At 37.5% G+C, this 21,833-nt stretch overlaps 2 protein-coding genes across 2 annotated transcripts in view; both read left to right on the top strand.

Annotated features, from left to right (window-relative positions):
* The first annotated feature begins 4,582 nt into the window (after nt 1-4,582).
* Nucleotides 4,583-5,858, top strand: cart2 (cocaine- and amphetamine-regulated transcript 2). The gene is made up of 3 exons (XM_079604263.1): nt 4,583-4,863; nt 5,051-5,134; nt 5,430-5,858. Exons 1-3 carry the CDS (start codon nt 4,693-4,695, stop codon nt 5,535-5,537), a joined length of 363 nt encoding a protein of 120 aa, XP_079460389.1. The 5' UTR covers nt 4,583-4,692; the 3' UTR covers nt 5,538-5,858.
* A 6,071-nt stretch (nt 5,859-11,929) lies between these two features.
* map1ab (microtubule-associated protein 1Ab) overlaps nt 11,930-21,833 on the top strand; it is a 35,925-nt gene continuing 26,021 nt past the window's right edge. Inside the window, exons 1-2 of the mRNA XM_079603318.1 lie at nt 11,930-12,198; nt 14,965-15,066. Coding sequence (XP_079459444.1) covers nt 11,964-12,198; nt 14,965-15,066 — 337 coding nt within the window. The 5' untranslated portion in view covers nt 11,930-11,963. The remainder of the gene's footprint in view (nt 12,199-14,964; nt 15,067-21,833) is intronic.

The following is a 21,833-nucleotide window of genomic DNA, read 5'->3' as shown; positions in this document are numbered from 1 at the left end:
GTCAGGGTAACCCGACGTACGTCGGAGTTCCCTGGACGAAAGGGAACGTCTCGGTTACGTATGTAACCCTCGTTCCCTGAGTACAGGGAACGGAGACGTACGTCCCTTTGCCATGGGGCTGTACCTTCGCAGGGGTCCGTTACTTCGGCTCCTCAGCGAAAAGCGATGATGCAATGTTTACTTCCGGCTTTTATACCCGCGCTGACGGGCGGGTCCGCGGAATGCAAATGTTGCATGCCAATGTTCATTGGCTTTTTGTTTAGTTTCTCGAAGGTAATAGGCTCCCTAGCGTGATCCCAATTCGTCAGGGTAACCCGACGTACGTCTCCGTTCCCTGTACTCAGGGAACGAGGGTTACATACGTAACCGAGACGGTTTTCATGCAATTGTCTCGAGATGAATACTGATAAAATGGAGGTTCTTCTTGTTGACACTAAATCCAATTTGGCAAAAATCCAACAGCTTTTCACTCTCCATTGATGATTTTACAGGTTAAGACTGAGTCTGTTTGTCGTCCTTGATAGTACTTTGTCTTTTGAAAGACATGTAAACAATGTTATTCGATCTGCATATTTCTACTCACGGAACATCTTTGTCCATTTCTCACACCCAATCCACACACAGCCATACTTCTACACGCTCTAGTTGATCACTTCATATTGATAGTCCAAAACTCAGCTGCCTGTATAATTACTAGAACCTCCTCCATTGAGCATCTCTCCTTTTCTCTATCATTTACACTGGCTTCCTGTTAAATATCGAGTAGCATACAAGATTCAGCATCTCACTTTTAAAGCTCTTCACAATCTTGCACCCTCATCTTTCCGATTTGCTTCATAAGCATTCTTAGATCTTCTTCATCTGTTTTCCTGGTTTTACCCTCTGTTCGATAAGTCTCCATGGGGTCCAGGGCGTTCAGCTGTGCTGCTCCTCCTCTTTGGAATTCTCTTTCACAATTTATAGCCAGATTAAAAGTACTTAAAAGGACTACTTTTAAATCCCATCTTAAAACTTAAATTACCTTTCTCTTATTAATATTGAACAGTTCTTGTTTTGTTGTATTGTCTTTTTTTATGACTGTGGTATGGTGTTTTCTAACATTTTCTAATGTTTTTTTTTTTTCTTCACTGACTGTTAGAAAGTGACATCCTAAGCATTTTGAGACAGGAAGTTGAAAGTCCAAGTTGGGAAAGAGGTTGGTGACCTCTGAGAGGTCAATTTGATTCTTTCAAGCAGGATGTAATTAGATGTTTAACACTATCAGGGTGTGCTTCACCCGATAAGTACCTTGTCTTGCTCATTTCTGAGGCCAGTTGTTTTGTGACGTTGCCTAATGATCAATGTGCAAATCAATTGGCTGATTTTTTTTCTCCCCCACAGGACTTCATTTTGACTGTGGCATTGATAAACGCAACAGTGGAAGTGAAATGCCTGAAGTCTGTGTTTAAAACGGACACAATAATGGCCAATTTGTTCACATTCAGTGACTGTCACTTTATGATAATCTTACATGATTGAGTTAAATGCACGATTAAGAAATAGTCCCGGTTTTCCTTTCCGCAACAATGGATATGATGCACTAACGAATTAATAGCTTGTGACACATTTAACTTGCTTCGTTGAACTTCTTTATGACCGGGCTGATTCCAAACAACCTGTAATAACCACAATTGTAATTCCTGTCCTGTCTTTAATAAACTGCAGCAGGTAGCCTATTTCATATTGGAACAAAGCTATACGATCACAAGTAGGAAGTTACCCAGTTGTTTAGGATATTAGGAACAAGCACAGCGACCAGTCATAAACGGAACAGTGCTTCCCTCATGAAATATTTACGCGCTAAAACAGAAACTTTCACGCGCTGTTCCTTCCAGCGTTTGAGGGGGAAACCATTGAGGGAAAACATGTTAATTGTAAGATGTCGTTTTTATAGTTTTACTAAAGTCTGTTCTTTGTTCTGGATAAATTACATTAAGGATTGCGCCCAACTGACATGTTGGTCGCGTCATTCGCGTGATATATTCGTGAAATCAATGATGATATCGCGAACATGCAAAAAGACTGACGTAGCCTAGGCTACTGAAACAGATAAGGGTTAACTATTTTAAGTGTGAAAACCCAACGTGTAGCCTTTTTAAGTGTATAATTTTAACCAACCAGTCCCTCAAATTTGTGGGGTAGCAGGTAATATGGTTGAATTGTATCTTGATGTGACACTCACCCGTAGGTATGGTGCAGGAAACCGTCCACGATCAGGAGATGAGGGTACTTATTGACTTACTTGGCTAAATCACATTGTGCGTCACCTTTAACCTGTTGAACATAGCTCATTTATCGTTTATAAACTGTAACCATGAATTCAGATGTCTATGCACTTCTCTCAATGCATAAATGACAGAGAGGCTGATAGGCTAATCATGGGGAAAAGCATGGGATGTCAAACACTGCAGGGGTTATGGGACTGGGGATGAAGTTTGCGAGGTTGAGGAGGCAAGTGCAGACGTGGGCAGACATAAGCGGATCCCAAGGAGACAAATGGGAATCAAATCATGCCCCATAGCGAAGACCGAATATGGCAGTGGAACAAGGGTAAGATTTTAAACCCCTTAACTCAACACTCACTGCAGTGCTAAAAATAGCTGAAGGTTTGTGCACTTGCTGTGAAAACACCCTGTTTCCAAGGCCTTGGGCAAATCTCACTGGCAGATTTTTGATTTATGTGATTTTAACATCTGAATAGCTAGGATGACGACCATCCTTTTTATCATAAATATGTGAATATTTAATATAGGCTCTATTCAATATATTATAACAATTCAATATAACAATATTTGAAAAACTAAATATTTGTCTTCAATACCCATGCACTGGACAGTTGATATTTCTAGTTAAATGCAGACTAGCCAAGCATCCAGATAAGATAGATATTGAATGTTGTGATATTTAGTGATATTGAAACCATACACGTGCACGCAAATGTCTGATTCTTCAATATAAGCTTGTCTGGTGGATATATTTTTAATGGGAGTTCAGGAACATGTTATGAAAATGGTTTTCATTCACCCATAACCTCTATTTCCGATCCAGTCCTGTTTGGAAAGAAGAACAAGTTTGCTCACCACACTGTTTGATTTATGAACTCATTGACAGGGGTTATGGGCCAAATCTTTCCAGTTAGTTTCTTTCTAGCTTTATTATTATTATGGCATCCATTTTCATTTAGAAGAATGAGAATTTTGCAACTAAATGAAATATGAAAGTGAACTTTTTCCTGTGAACACACCCTGTGTTTTTAAAAGCTTTTTATGGACCAAGGAGATCGGCTGAATTTTTCTAAAAACACTTGGTGTGTTTGCCATTGATCAGTTATGTTTTGTTATATGAATGTGGACTAAGGAGAGTGAGTCATATGCCTCACACCCATTGTTAAAGGGTCCTGTTGGGAAATAAAAAACATCACCTTCTGATATAACGCTTGTACGGGTTAACCCAGGCAGATATCTTACATGAAACTTATTCTATTTCCACAAATGAATGCAACACCCTAACTATGAGATGTATTCTCCAAATTAATGTGAATGTCGTCAGGCAGAAATGATTTGATCTGCTGAAACACAAATAGCCTATCAAATTCAACCGCAAAATAATTTCCTCTACATGTGACGTCTTAGACGGGCACAAATATTAGCCTATTACATCTACCAAAGTAAAAAGCCTTCCATTGGGAAACTATTTTTTTCCCCCTTGAAACAAAAAAACCGTATTCACCACCCAGTGAGGCTTAGACGAGTCTAGACGTGCTTAAGTAGTTGGGTGTCACTTTCAGAGTGCAGATGGCTCTTGGCTCCTTGCAATTAAACATATAAATGAGAGCATTATTCAGCTTTTCTCAAATCACTAAGCAAACTTCCTCTTCAAATGAGCACTCTTCAAATATTAGAATGTTTTACAAGTTCTCATTTGAAGTTACTGAGAAGTTAAGGCATTGAAATGCTAAATAAAGCAAATATCACAAATTTAATTTATGCAACCACGTAATTTCCAATGCATGTGTTTCAAATATAATAGTCATTAAAATGTAGGGAGATAGATAGATAGATAGATAGATAGATAGATAGATAGATAGATAGATAGATAGATAGATAGATAGATAGATCGATAGATAGATAGATAGATAGATAGATAGATAGATAGATAGATAGATAGATAGATAGATAGATAGATAGATAGATAGATAGATTATATATTTGAATGAATGGACATGTATATAAATATTCATATTTGAATGGACATGTATATAAATATTCATAAAAAGTCTTATGCAATCAACAGCTATGCATGCCCCAAAATGTCCAAAAGCTGCGCTTATACAATCATCAGCGCCTGCAGCTGTTTCATCAGTCAAAACACATAGACATGTCCTCAGTGAAGTTAAAAACATAACATTCCGGGGGCAACATTAACGCATTTGATGACTTGTCTCCAGCGCATTTACGCAATGAATGATCGCGCTTACGTGCGAACGAAATCAATGATAAAGGCGGGGCGACAACAGATCACATAAACGCATGCACTTTGGAGCACATAAAAGGGTGCACGACTGTCGAGATGGTTTATTTGCGCCAAAACTTTTAACAGAGACGTATAACGACGTTGCTCGCTCAAGTGCCAAAGCTCACTCCATTCAGGACCATGGAGAGCTCCAGTCTGAGGACGCGCATGGCGGTGTGCGCGCTGCTGGTCTGCTTGTTGACCGGAGCCAGAGCCAACGACTCTGAGCCGGACATAGAGGTGGAACTGGACACGAGAGCCATCCGAGACTTTTACCCCAAAGACCCAAACCTGACAAGTGAAAAACAGCTTGTGAGTAATTCATCTTTTTATTGCGCAATTGAAAGCTTAAGTTAGACAACATCGTGCATTTACACAAAAGTGCCACAACTTTTAATAGTTTTTGCTTGATTTTTTGTGTGTGTGAAATATTATATTGGCATGTTTTTAAAGAGATTTGACTGAAGGGACTGAATAGAAACATGTTTTGTCAAACCAGCTCGGGGCTCTGCAAGAAGTTCTGGAAAAGCTGCAGACGAAACGAATTCCACCTTGGGAGAAGAAATATGGTCAAGTTCCCATGGTATATTTATATTATACATTTTTACATTGCGTACAAGTGCGTGTTGGCTACATTGGTCATTGCGCAACACTGTTGCATGGATATTGTCTGGGCTGTTTTTATATCTGTTCATCATTTAATAAAACATTGATTTGTTTATCAATAAGCAGTATTTGTTAGATGAATATTCCTATTATTGTATGATATCCACTACGTGTATTCAAACATAAGCCTTTACCAAGTGCGCTTTTACGCAGTGACCCAAATGCTGTAATGGCAAAAGTAACATGATCTCTCCTGTTTTCTCTTGCTATAGTGTGATTTGGGGGAGCAGTGCGCGATCAGAAAAGGCTCGCGAATCGGAAAGATGTGCGATTGTCCGCGCGGAGCTCTCTGCAACTTTTTCTTGTTAAAGTGTTTGTGATGAAAAACACACATTCCGGAATGGATTGTAATGAGATTGAGGGAATCCATATGCATTATATATCATTAATAACTACAATTTTATTTATATTAATATTTTTTTAAGTGAAGAGACTGAAGACACTGACGCAAAGTTGTAAAGAAATTGTTCTTCAAATATTTGTGTTAACATGTGATACTGTCATATTTCATGTAAATCTACTGTTTTGTGCATTAAAGTGCAAACTTGTTTTGTAAAATTGTCTGTGTATCAGTTGCCTACTTCTATGGAAAATGTGATTATGTTTTTGATAAAAAGACAATAAAAATGATTTTAAAGACCACTTTTTGCCATAAAACTTTAAGATAGCATACGATATAAGTACTGATTATAAAGGATTATTCAAATGATTGGGAAAGATTATACGAAAGTAAAGCTAAATAAATAAATAAAACAACACAAAATAAATAAATTGAATGTGATCCATACACTCTGCACAATTAGTTGATTTTTTTTTTCAGCAGTGTTTTAGGATGGCAGAGTCCATAAGAATAGGATTAATAGAGTCTATTTCCCCTTTATAGCTGGACTCACCTCCAAAACATTAATCAGGTTTAGTTGCCATATTCAGATTCTGTAAAATTAATTAATAATAAATAAATAAATACGTACATACATACATGCATGCATACATACATACATACATACATAGCCTACATACATTATATATATATATATATATATATATATATATATATATATATATATATATATATATATATATATTAGGGGTGGGGAAAAAAAATCGATTCTTAGATGCATCGCGATGCGGACGTGGACGATTCTGAATCGATTCACAAATAGCAAAAATCGATTTTCAAAAAAAAAAAAAAAAAAAAAATTTTTTTTTTTTTTTTTTTTGAAAATCGATAATAATGTAATATTGACGGAACGCAAAAGACGGAAGTCTGAAGCGTGGAAACAATATTGTCAAAGCTTCCACCCGGCTCGGAAAGGGCAAAGCGCATTACACAATCAATCGCAACTTTTATTGCCAAGGATTTCCATCCAGTCGTTGAGAACCAGGGACGTCCCATCTCGGAGATATTTTACAGACAGCGATCCCCACACTCTACAACAAGACCAAAACTGAAGTCATGGAATCACTGAAGAAAGCGGGTAGGATAGCTGTAACATGTGATGCGTGGACATCCGTATTTTATGTTAATAGAGATTCAGAATATGTTGAAGTTTGTTATAATTTGTTATTGTTGTGATTTTTACTGTAGTGAATTTACTGTTGTGAAATGGAAAATCAATAATCGAGAATCGAGAATCGTTAATAATCGAAAATCGACTGTAATCGAATTGGGACTTCAATAATCGTAATCGAATCGAATCGGGAAATCAGACAGATTAACCACCCCTAATATATATATATATATATATATATATATATATATATATATATATATATATATATATATATAGATATATAGATATATATATAGATAGGCTACATATATACATACATACATACAGTACATACAATACATATGCATACATTAAAAAATGGCATTGTGTAAACAAATAAATTCTTCAACTTTTTCTACATATCATATTTATTTCATATTATATTTAACTAGGCCAATAAAAGGACACAAAATGCTACTGCATGTCCACGGAAGAAGCATACAAATATGTAAGTAAGGAAAATAATAATAGTGGATAATTTCAAAATAGCATAAAGTAGCACCGGGATAAGCATTCAATCTGTACAGACCTGAAAATACATATCCTTTGCCTGTAAGTGCTGTATTGAACTCTTCTTTTTGGAATCAATTAGTCGCTACTTGCTCAAAAATAAAGCTTAACAAGGTTTTGACCATGTTCAGACTTCACTTTACTTTGACTAGAATGCTAAGATCGCTAGCAGAGAAAGCTAAAGCAGAGTCTGATTGTTGTGATCAGAGCCTTCAAAAGGAATTCATAATGTAGTTCGAAGCCAATGGGGGAACATAAAAAAAAAGTTACAATGCTTGACTCTTGAGTTCAATATTCCCTCTGACTTGTTCAAATGATGTCCAAATTGCCTCTCGTACGGAATAGGAGGATGATGACATTTAGCATAACATGAATGGCGTCTTCGCAGAAAGGAGCTGTAAATCAATATTTGAAGGGCCTTGCTTTGACTCAGCTGCCCGGAACTATTTCAGACAGACAATTTGATCTTATGGTTATTTGATAAGTTGTTATTTCCAACAGAGGCTACATCCGTCCTCACCTTCTTTAAGGTGCTTATGTGTGCCTTAAGACTTATTGCTCGACTTTGTCACTGATGCTACAAATGTATGCTGCTCCCCAAAACCCTTTTTGCAGATCAATATTTCATCATTTTTGGAACGAAAAAAAAGGGTGTGATGTTGCCCCCTAGAGACATAAAAGAAAAGTTGGGCCAGGCTTTGAAAAGCTGAATGACGATATAGTGCTGAATTACTTATACCATGTACTTGAATGGATTTCTGCTGATGTCAATGTGGAGGATTGAAAATGTTCATACCTGTAATCACTTGGTTGTGAGGTTTATTGAATGGCCACAGTAACCGCTAGGAGATTGCTTCTTGTATGAAATTGACATTGGCAGAGCTCAATTAATTGCTCAGGCCTACTAATAAGGTTCAATTAAAAACAAAAAACAAATTTGGTCTGAGATCTAATATGGTTTGATAACTCCATCCAGGAATTTTAATGAAGCTTAACATAAGAACTCAACATTAAATACATGTAAAGTATATTAATAAATATAATATAAAATATATTTGACATTATTTAAAGCTACAGTCCGTAACTTTATGGGGTTAAAAATTATCCAAAAAAGATATTTTTTGAGCAAGTAGCCTATATAACCAGCCAATGTTAAAAACGATCTGCTTGCCTTAGCTCGATTCAAAACGATAAGCTTGTAATAATGTTTTTTATTCCAGTGGTACTGGTGGATTTCCGCTGGAAATTCGAGCATGTCTTTGCGTCATTACGTCACATCTGTACACATAAAGAAGGTGTATCGGCTAGTAGATGACATTATCTGGTGAAAATTCTTATGTTGGTCAAAATTCCTAAAAGTAAAATCTGCGATTCCGAATGACAGTATCCAGACCAGAGCGGTGACTGACAGCCGCACATTCTCCTCAAAACATTGTGTTCATCAGTGCTGAGGCACAACAACTGCACGTAAAGTTGATAATTCCGCCGCGAATAACTGCAGTTGCAGATTTCGAACAGAGATGTCGACAAAGAGGGAAAACTATAGACTACAGCTTTAAAAAATACATTAATAAATATATGATTAAAATTTTTTCAATTATTATTTATTAATTTAATATTTTCAGTAAACATACAATAAAATATAATAAATAAAATACATTTAAAATAGCCGATTTATCTTTAAAAATAAAATAAAATAATAAAGGATTCAACTGCATGTGCCACTGTGTTCAGATGACACATTGTTACCATATTGTTTAGGAATTCTTAGCACTTTTTGCCCTTTTTCATTCCACTAATGTTGAGAGGTTTAGACTTCAAGCGCAACCTTCAGATGACTTGCTTTGCTAATTTCTGTCTGGTTCAATTCTGAGCCTTTTTAGTTATTATCCAATAGCTTGCAGCTACAAACATGTTGTACCTAACATAAATTATATGTAAAATACATTAATAAATATTATAAAAAAGTGAAATAAATAAATATACATAATATGTAACATATTTTACTATTTTTATTTAAATGTATTAGGCTATTTATTATTGTTATTGGAACTTGATGCAAATTATATGAAAATATGCCATATGCCAAAACAAAAATCTGATTTATATTTTTATATTATATTTTATTTTTCAAATACATGTCACTGATGTTGAGATTCACTGATGTTGGACCTTAAGCACCAATGGCTTACCTTGATCAAATCCTCCTGCTTGCATTCTGGGTGAGCCTTTACTATCCATTATGGCAGATTGCAGCCAAAAATACCAGCATTACCTGATGGATCACAGAGTAGGACTGCAATGTCATCCTACCTGCCGTCTGGATTTGTGAGGTATTTGCTCTTCAGCTTATGTGAAAAACTGCCAGATCCATTTCAGCTCTTCAGCTCAGCATCTAAGTTAGGACAGTAGTGACCAAACAGCAAAATTTTGGACTTGTCAGTCAAAGTGTCTGTACTTTAAATCCCAAAGGTGCTGAGGAGCTGAGAAATCAGACAACAATTAACGAGTCATTGAGATTACAAAAACATTTGTCCAAACACAGCATTTATGTTTATTGTATATGATATGTTGTGTATGCAGTCTGTCTGTTCATTTTCAAATCCATTATAATAAATAACAAACAACAATTAGGCCTACTGTTACAAAAAATATTCAGAAATGTGAGTACTGCACTTGTCTATTAAGTCCAGCAGAGTGCAGTATGGGCTCATATCTGTTAAAAGACTAACAGACTGCTGACTCACTGGAAAATCCAGCCCAAGACCAGACAGGTGCTTCTGCATACACTCACCTTCAGAGGGAAAGCCCAAGCTCTTATTTATTTATGTTCATCACGTCTCCCTCCTTTTCTCTCTCTGTTTTATATCGTCAGTTGCCTTACACTAACGTTTAGGAAATGTATGCAGCTTTAAGGATGAATGAAAAAATACATCTAGAGGTCATTCTTTACACCATTTGGACCCACGTGTCTATTCACTTTTCTCTGGTGTATTTTAATTCGTTTTTGTCATTTAATCTAATCATATTGGGTTCCCAGAACGTTTGTTTTTGGTTGGCCAAAGGTTTCGTGACAGAAATAGGCCTACATAATTTTTTTTTAGGTTTAGGTTCAACAACCCCTTAACGTTCTATTAACCCCACTTCATCATATATATATATATATATTTTACATACATATCTCAAAGGATTATTATGCAGGTAAGCCAGTCTATTATTAGTAGCCTATTATTTCACACACCATCGTCTTTTGACTGATAATAATAATAAAGGAAACGGACAAATTCACACAAAATTATGTCAAAATGCCAGTATCGGGGAGTATTCTAGTAAACAATCGGTGATGGCTTAAAGCTGCAGTCCGGCACTTTTTTGGGTTTAAAAATATCAAAAAAGACATTTTTTTTTAAAAAAACGTAACCAACCAGTGTTCAAAACGATCTGCTTGCCTTACCTCGATTCAAAACGGTAAGCTTGTAATAATGATTTTAATTCCAGTGGTACTGGTGGATTTTCGCGGGAATTTCGAGCATGTCTTTGCGTCATTACGTCACTTCTGTACACATAGAGAAGGAGTCCCCGGCTAGCGTGTGTGGATGATGGAGGTGGAGATTTAGTTTAGCACTTGGTATGGCGGATCCCGAAAGTTTAAAGCGACAATCACCAGTGACAACTGGAGATTCACCAGTTGTAAAACACAAAGACTTCGGACTTCAGATTGGCTACATAAAAAATATATTTTTCACGTTTTGACGTGATATAAGCAATCGTTAGATTTAATCAGCATGATATAGCCTAGCTACTGCAATGCTTCCCCCCACCCCCCGAATTTGGTCAGAACAAAAGTGAATGTTACTTACTTGTTCAGATGACATTTTCCGATGAAAATTCTAATGTTGACAGTTTCAAAAAGTATACTCTGAGATTGCTGATGACAGTACAGTATCCACAGCGACGCGGCAGCCTCAATACATTGTGTTCATCCGCGCTGTTTCATGCCGATTTACTACCCACGCACAGTTAATAATTCCGCGAATAACTGCAATTGCAGATTTCTAACAGAGATGGCGACAAAGAGGAAAAACGACGGACTGCAGCTTTAAGAACGTAAACAGAGAAAAACAATGCATGTGTGTCAGTGCATCAGGCTAAAGTGACAGGAGCCTAAAATTGATGATAATCAAACAACAAAGGACAAATTAAAAAATCACTGAATAACTGAACTGAATAACTTTAGTTAATCTATATTTTAATTTATACAGTGAAGACTATCCAGTTTTATTTTACATTTGATTACTTTATTTAATGTCCTGAAAGCTACTGATTAGTATATATCTGAATATATCAAAATACATTTTTATAACAATCGAATAGCCTGATTATTTTAAATTTCATTGTTGAATGTTAAATTAAATAATTATATATATAAACCTGTGTCCGTTGTAACACCAGGAATAATTAAACTTTATAAAACAGCAGTAGGTTTTAAAACAGTTAAATTACAGATGAATATTAATTTTTTTGGCATTTTGGCGTCTATTTTTTGGCGTCGAGTGTGACATCACACAGCTGCATGGTCTTTCGTCCAATCACAGGCAGGTAAACAGCGCCTGGTTTCGCCTGGTGTCAGCAGCAGCCCTCCCGGTCTTAACTCTGCAGACAGGGCAGGTGGCAGCAGTTGTCATGGAGATAACTGCGGGCCTGGCGTCGGCTCCAGGGGTTGTTTCCATGGAGATCCCGCCCCGAGGACGAGGTGTGCTGGCAGCGGTGGAGGAGGACGAGGTGGACCGCGAGCAGTTTCAGCATCCCCGCCGCCGCGGCCCGACCTCAAGCCAGGGAAACTTTTACATGCTCATCGTGATCGGTGAGATCGCGACAGAGCATCAGCTGCACGCCGCCAGACAGCACATAGAGCGCGGTGAGCCTGTTATTGAAAGCATGCCTCTTCTGAAACTAAATATGCCTAATCATTTTTCAGAATTTAAAAAACGTTTAAATATACTCATGGAGAATTATGCCAGATAACGAGTATTTATCCTTGTATTTATATTAATTAATTATGGGATATTGTCTAAAATAAATCTTATAAATGTCTTGTATACTTCATCTAACTTGATTTAACGCAAGTTTACAGTTACACACTGCATACTTTGCTGCGGTGGGCGTGTTCATTTAATCATGGACGTTTCTTCGGTCCAATCGACGCTGCAAATGCCTATTTCCAAATCATTCCCAAAGATATAATTTGTTTAATGGAGCACAATTAAGGAACTTGCACATCGCTTGTCTTCTGTACTTCTTTTGAGCGATATAATATCCGATGAGACCATTATTGCATACTATATACGATCAGCACACTGCGGCGACCTCGCGTGACTGCACTGAGCACTGCGCCATGAATTGTGCATTTTTAGATGAAATTGATGAAGCTGCAGTTTTTAAGGTCGGGGATTTCATGATATTATTGCTTTTCAAATGTTTTTTATTTACTAGTATATTTGTGGGCACGTGTTTAAACTTACTATAGTGATTATATGACATCAGATGTTGTTTATCTTTTCACGAGTCAATGAAAAGGTGCACAGCCTATTATTCAATAGAATCATCTTCATGAACATTTGTGACCCGGGACCACAAAACCAGTCACATATGGGTCAATTTTTTAAAAATGGAGATTTATACACAAAGCTGAATATATAAGCTTTCAGTTGATGTATGATTTGTTAGGATAGGACAATATGTGGCAGAGAGACAACTATTGGAAATATGGAATCTGAGGGTACAAAAAAATCAAAACATTGAGAAAATCGCCTTTAAAGTTGTCCATTTATGTTCGCGATTGTGCTGCATTCACTCACAAAAATAAATGTTTTATATATTTACGGTAGGACATTTCCGAAATATCTTCATGGAACATGATCTTCACTTAATATACTAATGATTTTTGGCATAAAAGAAAAATCTATAATTTTGACCCATACAATGTATTGTTGGCTATTTCCACAAATATAGATGTGCAGCTTGTGACTGGTTTTGTGATCCAGGGTCACATTTAAGCTTGTGTATAATGAACAGTTTGAAAATTGTAGCCCTTCAGCTCTTGTTGTATAGGCTAGATATAGAATTTTCATAGCAATTGAAACATTGTATTATTGTAGAATTCTTAAAAACATATTTGTTTCCAACCTTTTAGGTTGTCACTGGAATTTCCATAATTTTTGCATGATTTAATGATCTTCAACTCTGATTTATTCATCTGTACATTCAAAGTGGCCAAAAATCACTAGTACTTTGATTTAAAATCAGCAAATATAAAGGTAACATTTAAATTTTAGTTTGTTGAATTTTTTTCACTGTGCACATATAAATTGATACATTCAATTTAAAAGTACAAAGTTAAGTGTTTTCAACATATGGCAGAACTTTAACTCCTTTGCTTTAGTAGGCTACTCTAAAATCTGGTTATCTGGCAACTTTTTTTGTCATAAAAATTTGGTTTTGCTTAACTTTTGAGTGTAGACTAAAGAGGAACCTTCCTGTGGGCCTATTTGTTAGAGAGTCAGGCTGGTAACCCTAAGGTTGCAGGTTCGATTCTCAATACTGACAGGAAATGACTGAGGGGCCCTTGAGCAAGGGACCTAACCCCCGATCGCTCCCCGGGCGCCACAGCAAAAATGCTCGGTTTGTGTTTGTGTGTGTGTGTGTGTGTTCACTACTCCTAATGTGTTTGTACTAACTTGGATGGTTTAAATGGCTGAGGACAAAATCAATACTGTAAGGAATGTTGTGTTTCTATAGACTGTGTAAATCTCATTCTGAGAAAATAGAAGTGTCCGTTCATCTCAGCGGTCATTACCTGTTTAAAATCCCAATGACACAGCATTTCTGAGGACAAACACTGCAGTGTTTGCAACATTTACACTTCTTCTACAAAGCAAAATAGAATCTGAGGGAAACAGCCCTTCATCTGTATGAAGAAGAGATGAGGAAGGACACAGCCGGGGAGAGTTAAGAGTCATGGAGTTCATTCCCTAATTCTCCAATTTACACTTTGAAGTTCAGCACATTTGGAGCTTAAGAGACATCTGAACGTTTGGGATCTTATGTAATACTCAATGAATATCCTGAGCATAACACACTGAGTCTCATGTGAAGAACTATATGGCAGATGTCTGAAAATACGGGTTGAAATATTGAATTTAAACCTGACAAACAGAAGGTTTATTTGGATTGTAAATGATGAAGAAATAAAGAAATTGAGAAATAAGAAGAATAAGAAGAAAGAAGAAACTGAAAATAGATGAATTTAAATATTTGAATGATTAATATTACAAGTAGATTGTTAATATTATAAATATATATAAAAAATGCATATTAATTTTTAAACGTTATAATTTATAATATTAAGTAATATAAAATGTTACGTAATGGTTTGTAATGATTCAAATGGAATGATATACGTTTAAGGAAAGGAAATCTATTTAAAATTTTCAACACATTGTTACAGTATAATAATACAACATAATATAATATAATAATGAATTGTAAAAGATAAAAGAAAGAAGGATGATATATGAAAGAAAGATGTCAAATGAGGGTGTGGATGAACATTGCGTACACATGTAGCTAATCTATAAGTACTGCGCTCATATTGATCATGTCACATTTCTCTCTGTACCTGCAGGTATCCGATCCTGGGACATCAATGTGTCAGAATGTGACCTGGACCAACAACTACAGCTTTTCATAACCAGACATTCCGCCCAGTTCTCAGCCGAGGTCAGAGGTCAGTCCGATTGAAAGGGTGACACCTAGATCCTGCAGCAGTGTTGAATGTAAATGAAGCCAGAAGAATATATATGAAGAAAAACTGTATAAAAAGATAAAGCTCAAAGCTAAATGAACAATTACATGGTTAAGACATACATTTCTTTTCATTTATTAATGCCAGCCACTCATAAATAACTATTTTCTATGAAAAGTTGGGAATCAAGCTATTGATTCACATACTGCCAGCCCAAGGTCACACGGCAGTGTTCATACTAGATAGCATGCACAACATGCAGCCAGTCAGCATGTGTGTTTGCACGGGTGCTGCCTGGCACAGTGCTTATCAAAGAGCTGTGTCAGGAGGAGAGGAGCTGCAGAGCCCTGCTTCACTGCTGCAGTGTGTGTGTGTGTGTGAGTGTGGGGTGGGGTGAGACGGGACGTGGCTTGAGCTGAGGCACAATTGGTTTCGGTATAAAAGTGATAAAAGGCTAGCATGTTATTAATTTCCTAACGGCTGAGAAAGTGCTTTAGTAACCATTTTAAACCTTAAGCTGCTGTTGATGGGGTGAATTATACAGCACCTGGAGACAAATTTCATATAAATGGCAATATAATTTGGTAATCATGCGACTAATAGTGTTTTCCGAATATATAGGTACTTGACCGCAATCACATAATCAGAGTCAGTATTGAATAAATGATAATCAGAGTGTGCTGCAGGAAATAGCAGTAGTGTCTGATTCTGTGAGTGAACACATTATCACAGTTGAAAACCAAAAGAGCACCTCTTCATCTTAGAATGTTGTGTAATTGACCCTTCGCAGGGAGCTTGATTGACAGGTGATCTGACCAATCATACTTCGCCATCCGCCATTTTGTCCGACAAAGCAGTCAGGAGAGTTAGTAGATTAACATAGGAGGATTTGAACTTGAGAAACGGAGTGTACTGACGCCTTTCCGCGGTTACAACAACATTCCTCCTTATGTTCAGCAGCCATATCACCCTGTAGCCCAAGACTGGTTGCCCACTGAAGCTAAGCGGGGCTGAGCCTGGTTAGTACTTGGATGGGAGACCTCCTGGGAAAACCAGGTTGCTGTTGGAAGAGGTGTTAGTGAGGCCAGCAGGGGCGCTCACCCTGTGGTCTGTGTGGGTCCTAACGCCCCAGTGTAGTGACGGGGACACTATACTGACAAAGAGCGCCGTCCTTCGGATGAGACGTTAAACCGAGGTCCTGACTCTCTGTGGTCATTAAAAAAAATCCCAGGATGTCTTTCGAAAGAGTAGGGGTGAAACCCGGCATCCTGGCCAAATTTGCCCAGTGGCCTCTGTCCATCATGGCCTCCTAATCATCCTTCTATATATACTAATTGGCTTCATCACTGTCTCCTCTTCACCAGTAAGCTGGTGTGTGGAGGGCGTTCTGGCGCAATATGGCTGCAGTCGCATCATCTAGGTGGATGCTGCACATTGGTGGTGGTTGAGGAGATTCCCCCTTCTATGTAAAGCGCTTTGAGTGTCCAGAAAAGCGCTATATAAATGTAAAGAATTATTATTATTAATTATTATGTTCATTCATGTTTATTTGATGCTATAAATCCATCTCTAAAAGGAAGAGATGATCGGTTCACGAGCAGCTTTAACTGAGGCTCTACAGCGATCTGTCACGACACATTAAAGAGCCACAAAACGGTATTTATTGTTTAAATTTCTTTAAAAAAAATGACCAAATTTGAAAGGTGAGACTTTGTGTCTAAATATGTTTAGTATCAAAAGTAACCGAAAAGTAACCTGGTCTGTGCTGTCTGTCAGCGTGTTGTCAGTGTCCTCTCTGCTCCGCGATGTATTTTTCACTGCGTGAGAACATGGTGTGACGTGAGAGCGGTGTAGTTTGTCGGACATAGCGACAGTAACTAAGGGGGGCAGGTCTTTACGAACGGTCAATTGCTCTTCTCTGTGCAATAATGCTGTCCCGATGAAGCCTTGATTCCTGCTCTAGCTGCATTATAACATTTGTATAGTGTTTGCGTGTGTCTTTGACACTGTTAACCTTTAGACAGCGCTAGGAAATCCAGAGAGAGAGCGCGTTTGAATTTGCTGAAGTATTAATACGAATGTAGTATATAATTTAATAGTGGGAATGACGGCAAGATTCATATAGTGTTTGCGTGTGTCTCCAACGCTGACCAATTAGAGGACAGTTACTCGCATGTAACTTGCGGGAACACATTTTGGTACGCTTTAAAGGTTGCCTTGTGAAAGCGAACCAAACCAAGAAGAAAATGCAACATTGTAACAAATTAAGTCCCTGTTTCGGAACAAAACAAACAATCTATAGGTGTTAAAACACTGTAAATGTCTGAAATAAGGTCTGTGGAGAACAAAAGCTCTAGATGTCCACAACAAAACTGTTGCACTTCTGCTATAGCAACACACAACATCGCTGTTTCATTCCTGAATGAGGTTTTGAATGAATCATTCAAAAACAAGTTGAGTGTATGATTCAATGACTTGCTCATACAGACTTGTTTTGTTCCTGAATGAATCAGTGTTTGAACGAATCGCTTGAAATTTCTAAAATTCTGACTCACCCACAAAGACAGTGTATGCATTCGAAACCGCATACACTATATACAGTATTAGGCGAAAAACAGTATGCGACAAAAGAAGTATGTCGGAATTCATGGTACTCATAAAAGAGTAGGTGAAAAGTACCGGGATGACCTACTACCGGTACTTCACTTCTGAAGTGTGCATACGATGGACACTTTACTATCCCATGAGGCCACGGGAGAGGATTTATGAATGGCAGTGAAGCGTACAGTAAGTGATGCTCGTAGGTCACATGATAATGACAACACAACGAATGTAGTACGTCCAGTTTACATTCATACTACACACACTCATACTATATAGAACATACTTTTTTAGCGGTCGTGAAGTAAGAACTCATTCTAAATAGGTACCTACTCAAGAGAGTATGCGATTTCGGACGCAGCCACAGACTTGTTTTGTTCCTGAATGAATCTTTGAACAAATCGCTTGAATAATGATTCTATGATTCAAACACAAAGACAGTCACTTGTTTCCCCCATTTTCTATGATAGTTTTGCAATGTGTTTACTAAGTTGTGCTGATTTAAAAAATAAATAAAAATTGTACAGTCTAAAATAGTAATAGCACACTTCTGCTTAATAAGCTACACTATCTGAGAAAGATACATGTCTGTAGCACAGTATGTGAATTATGCGCCAAAGTTTATTGCTTACTAGGGTTAGAACAAAAGAGCACCACTAATAAACTGCAACGCCAAAAAATGATCAAATGGTGCTTGGGAGGTGAGAGACGCCCTCTGACCCTGCTGAAGGGCACGATGTGTGCTTAGATTAGATTGTGATGACTGGTCTGTGGGGTGTACAAGGTTAACAGCCACTAAAGGTTGATGTCTCAGATTGTGCTTTTCTGTGGCTCAAGGCCTGTCAGACATAAGGCTCCTGGGTTGATGGTTCAAATGAGACCACAGTATTGATTGTACCCTATCATATTCAGCATGCACCTTAGCATAGATCAATTACATTCAAGCTAATGGAAATTCAGTGGCTGTCCTAGCCTAGGGTACACATAGATTTGTTTCTATTCTGATTGGTAACAAAATGGAAAATAAAGTATTGGCTAAATTATTTGCTTTGTCTAGGACTGATTGATATTTTGCTAAAAATGTTTGGCCATATAAGCACTTGAAGTTGAATTAAGGATATACTTTTTTTTATTTTTATTCTCAGTCCTTTCCCATCCAGTTCATAAATATAAAATGATGAGCTGCTGCCATCTAATGGATATTATAAGTAATGGAGAACAGATCACACACACACACACACACACACACCCACACCCACACCCACACACACACACACACACACACACACACACACACACACACACACACACACACACACACACACACACACCTTTGGTTTTATGTGTCTGAGCTTGACCAGAGCATATTATTAAATTGTGTTTTTTAATACTTTCCTTACAACACAAGCATATTCATATTTTAAAGGTTCATTTTTAAAGGTTCTAGGGTTTAAAAGTTGCTGCGTAACAGGACTGATCCCTTCAATGTCTGACAGAACCAAGGAAATGAGGCATCAACAATCTCCCAGATTATATGAAAGCGAGCACATCAGCAGGTATAAGTTCAGTTCAGTCCCTTCCACCTCACAGCAGAAATGACCTCGATCAGCCAGAGCCACGGTGTCTTGAGGTTTAGCTTCTAAAACTGCGGCTGATGGGGCGGTTCAGGGCGACGAAACGGCATGATCAGTGTTTTCATTTTCACTGAGTCACTCAACCTCCTCCTCTCTTCTTCTACTATGTTTCCATGGTGACCTGCATGTTGGCATGAGCCAAGGTGAGCGCCGATGTGAGGAGCTAATGAGTGCACTTTGTCAGGAGAGAAGTTCTATATAAGCAACGACTCTTGTTCCCCTATTTCTATAATGCCAATGGATTTATGATATCTAATGTATTCTGAGAAATGACATAACGGCCTACAGTAAAATTAAAGTAATTGTTTTTACTGTGATTTTTTTAAACGCCAGATTTTGCCATAATTGGTTTCTATTAAACTGTGACCATATCCCGCATTAACTGCTGACAGGCTTCCTCCCCTCGAATATCCTATTATAGAGGCCAAATGAGACGTTTCAACCACCGTTATGCTCTATGAGTCTATGGTTAAGAAGACTGATTGTCTGCAGGCTGGAAAGTAATGGTCTGGAGAAGAATGTTCTGATATTTCTGGCCCGTATTATTCACGAGTTCCCCTCAGACTCGCTCACAACGTCTAGAATACCTGGAGAAAGCTCCCATTCATCAGAAAGGCATCGTAGTGAAGTAACCAGCCCAACCTGGACCCCTCAACCTTGTCTATCTCTTCTGCTATACCCAGAATCTGACCCAGGCCGACATGGTGTCTAATTCTATTATCAGGGATTTCTTGGCTAGTTTGTATGTCTCCTGTGAGTCGGAAACCCTCAAAGCAATTCTTATGCTTATGTTGCTGATGTAAAGTTTGCATGCATTGACAAAATCTTTACTTTCACGGTTTAAAAGGAGTCATTTTCTGTAATAGTGTCACTGTGAGTGCAACAAGGACCTCACAAGTTCATGGTCCCCATTTGACTCTTTCCTTTTCCTCCCAGGATACACACAAAGGAAATTGGTACAGTAGAGCTCAAGCAGGACTATTTATAATACACTAAGCCATAATTATGAATCTCACTGATGCTGAGGGGGAAGTGAACGATCACATGACTTTCAGACAGACTGATAATTAAGGCCCTGAGCCAAAACTTCATACCTCTGAACATTTTTAAAGCACTTTTGAAGTAGGCTTATGTAAAGTCTAAACGGCTCAGGAAAGGACTGCTGCTCTCACACACACACACACACACACACACACACACACACACACACACACACACACACACACACACACACACACACACACACAATCACACACATACATTGAGGTAAATGAACTCACCAAATATTATATCTCTAAAAATCTATTTATCCAGTTCTGGTCTGTACAATATTTTTAATCACCGGACAAACACAATCCCCCTCAGTTGTTCGAGCAATCTTCAGTGGGCTTTTGTTTATGACTGAAACAAAAGGCCAGTGAGACGTGACGTCCGTGCCTCCGCACTGGCACTACAAAACAAACACTCAAACTGATTAGACAGATTTCGATTTGAGTTTTCGTTTTGAAACATTCTGACTATGCAGTCTTTTTTTATATTTTATATTATGAATGTCACCACGATCATGTTTTAGAGGGGATTTCTTGTGAAAGTGTTTACAGTGAGTTGGCCTTAGAGAGGGATGTCATACATTATAGATGAACAGTGAGCAGGTACTGGTACATTGGAAGAAAGAAAAAAACACTCAGAAGCGGGCGGACTTTCTCGGAATTCCTGCTCTGTTACTAACCTTGACTTTGGAAATAATCGCTTGTTTAGAAGGTGGAAAATTCTTTCAGATTATATATCATAGGCTACTACATTACATTACTTTGAGTTTTAAGATATTAATACTTTGATTCAGCAAGGTGTCACGTATAGGGTGTTTGCAATGAGTGCACAATGACGAAGGGTACAAACAAACGGCCTTTAATAATAAATCCAAATGGAAATACGCTTGAGAATCACAAGGAGTTAATAGTATAAACAACCACCAGACAGAGTAATCAACAGAACTAAGAACAGATGAGGAACTAATGAGGAACCATGGGAACAAACTAGCAGAACGAACTCAGGCAAATCAGAAAAGAAAACAGAAAGACACTGAAACCAAAACAGAAGTAGAACATATTGATTAAAAGTGACATTAAGAGCATATATAATGTTATGTTACACACACACACACAAAAATCATATTATAATTCTGAAGGATTATGTGACACTGAAGACTGGATTAATGATGCTGAAAATTCCGCTTTGCATCACAGGAATAAATTATATTCCACTATAAAGAATAATAACAGAAAACATTTATTGTATATTGTAATAATGTTTCACAATATTACAGTTTTTACTGTATTTTGATCAAATAAATGCAGCCTTGGTGACCATACGAGAAAAATATAAAAAACCCGTACTGACTCTATTGTATACAGTATAATGTATACTATATTAAACTTACTGACAATGTTTTTTCTTCTTCAAAAAGACGTAATATAATAGTGTTTTCGAGGCGTTCATTCATACAGTTTGTGC

This window comes from Phoxinus phoxinus (assembly GCF_949152265.1).
Source record: "Phoxinus phoxinus genome assembly, chromosome: 25".
Classification (NCBI taxonomy): Eukaryota; Metazoa; Chordata; class Actinopteri; order Cypriniformes; family Leuciscidae; genus Phoxinus; species Phoxinus phoxinus.
This window is presented reverse-complemented; position numbering and strand designations above follow the sequence as displayed.

Bases quoted from the DNA above. Each gene is read 5' to 3' on its own strand.
- cart2 (XM_079604263.1), top strand. From the start codon at position 4,693: ATGGAGAGCTCCAGTCTGAGGACGCGCATGGCGGTGTGCGCGCTGCTG. The intron at 4,864-5,050 runs GTGAGTAATTCA...TTGTCAAACCAG, and splicing joins TGACAAGTGAAAAACAGCTT to CTCGGGGCTCTGCAAGAAGT. The intron at 5,135-5,429 runs GTATATTTATAT...CTCTTGCTATAG, and splicing joins AATATGGTCAAGTTCCCATG to TGTGATTTGGGGGAGCAGTG.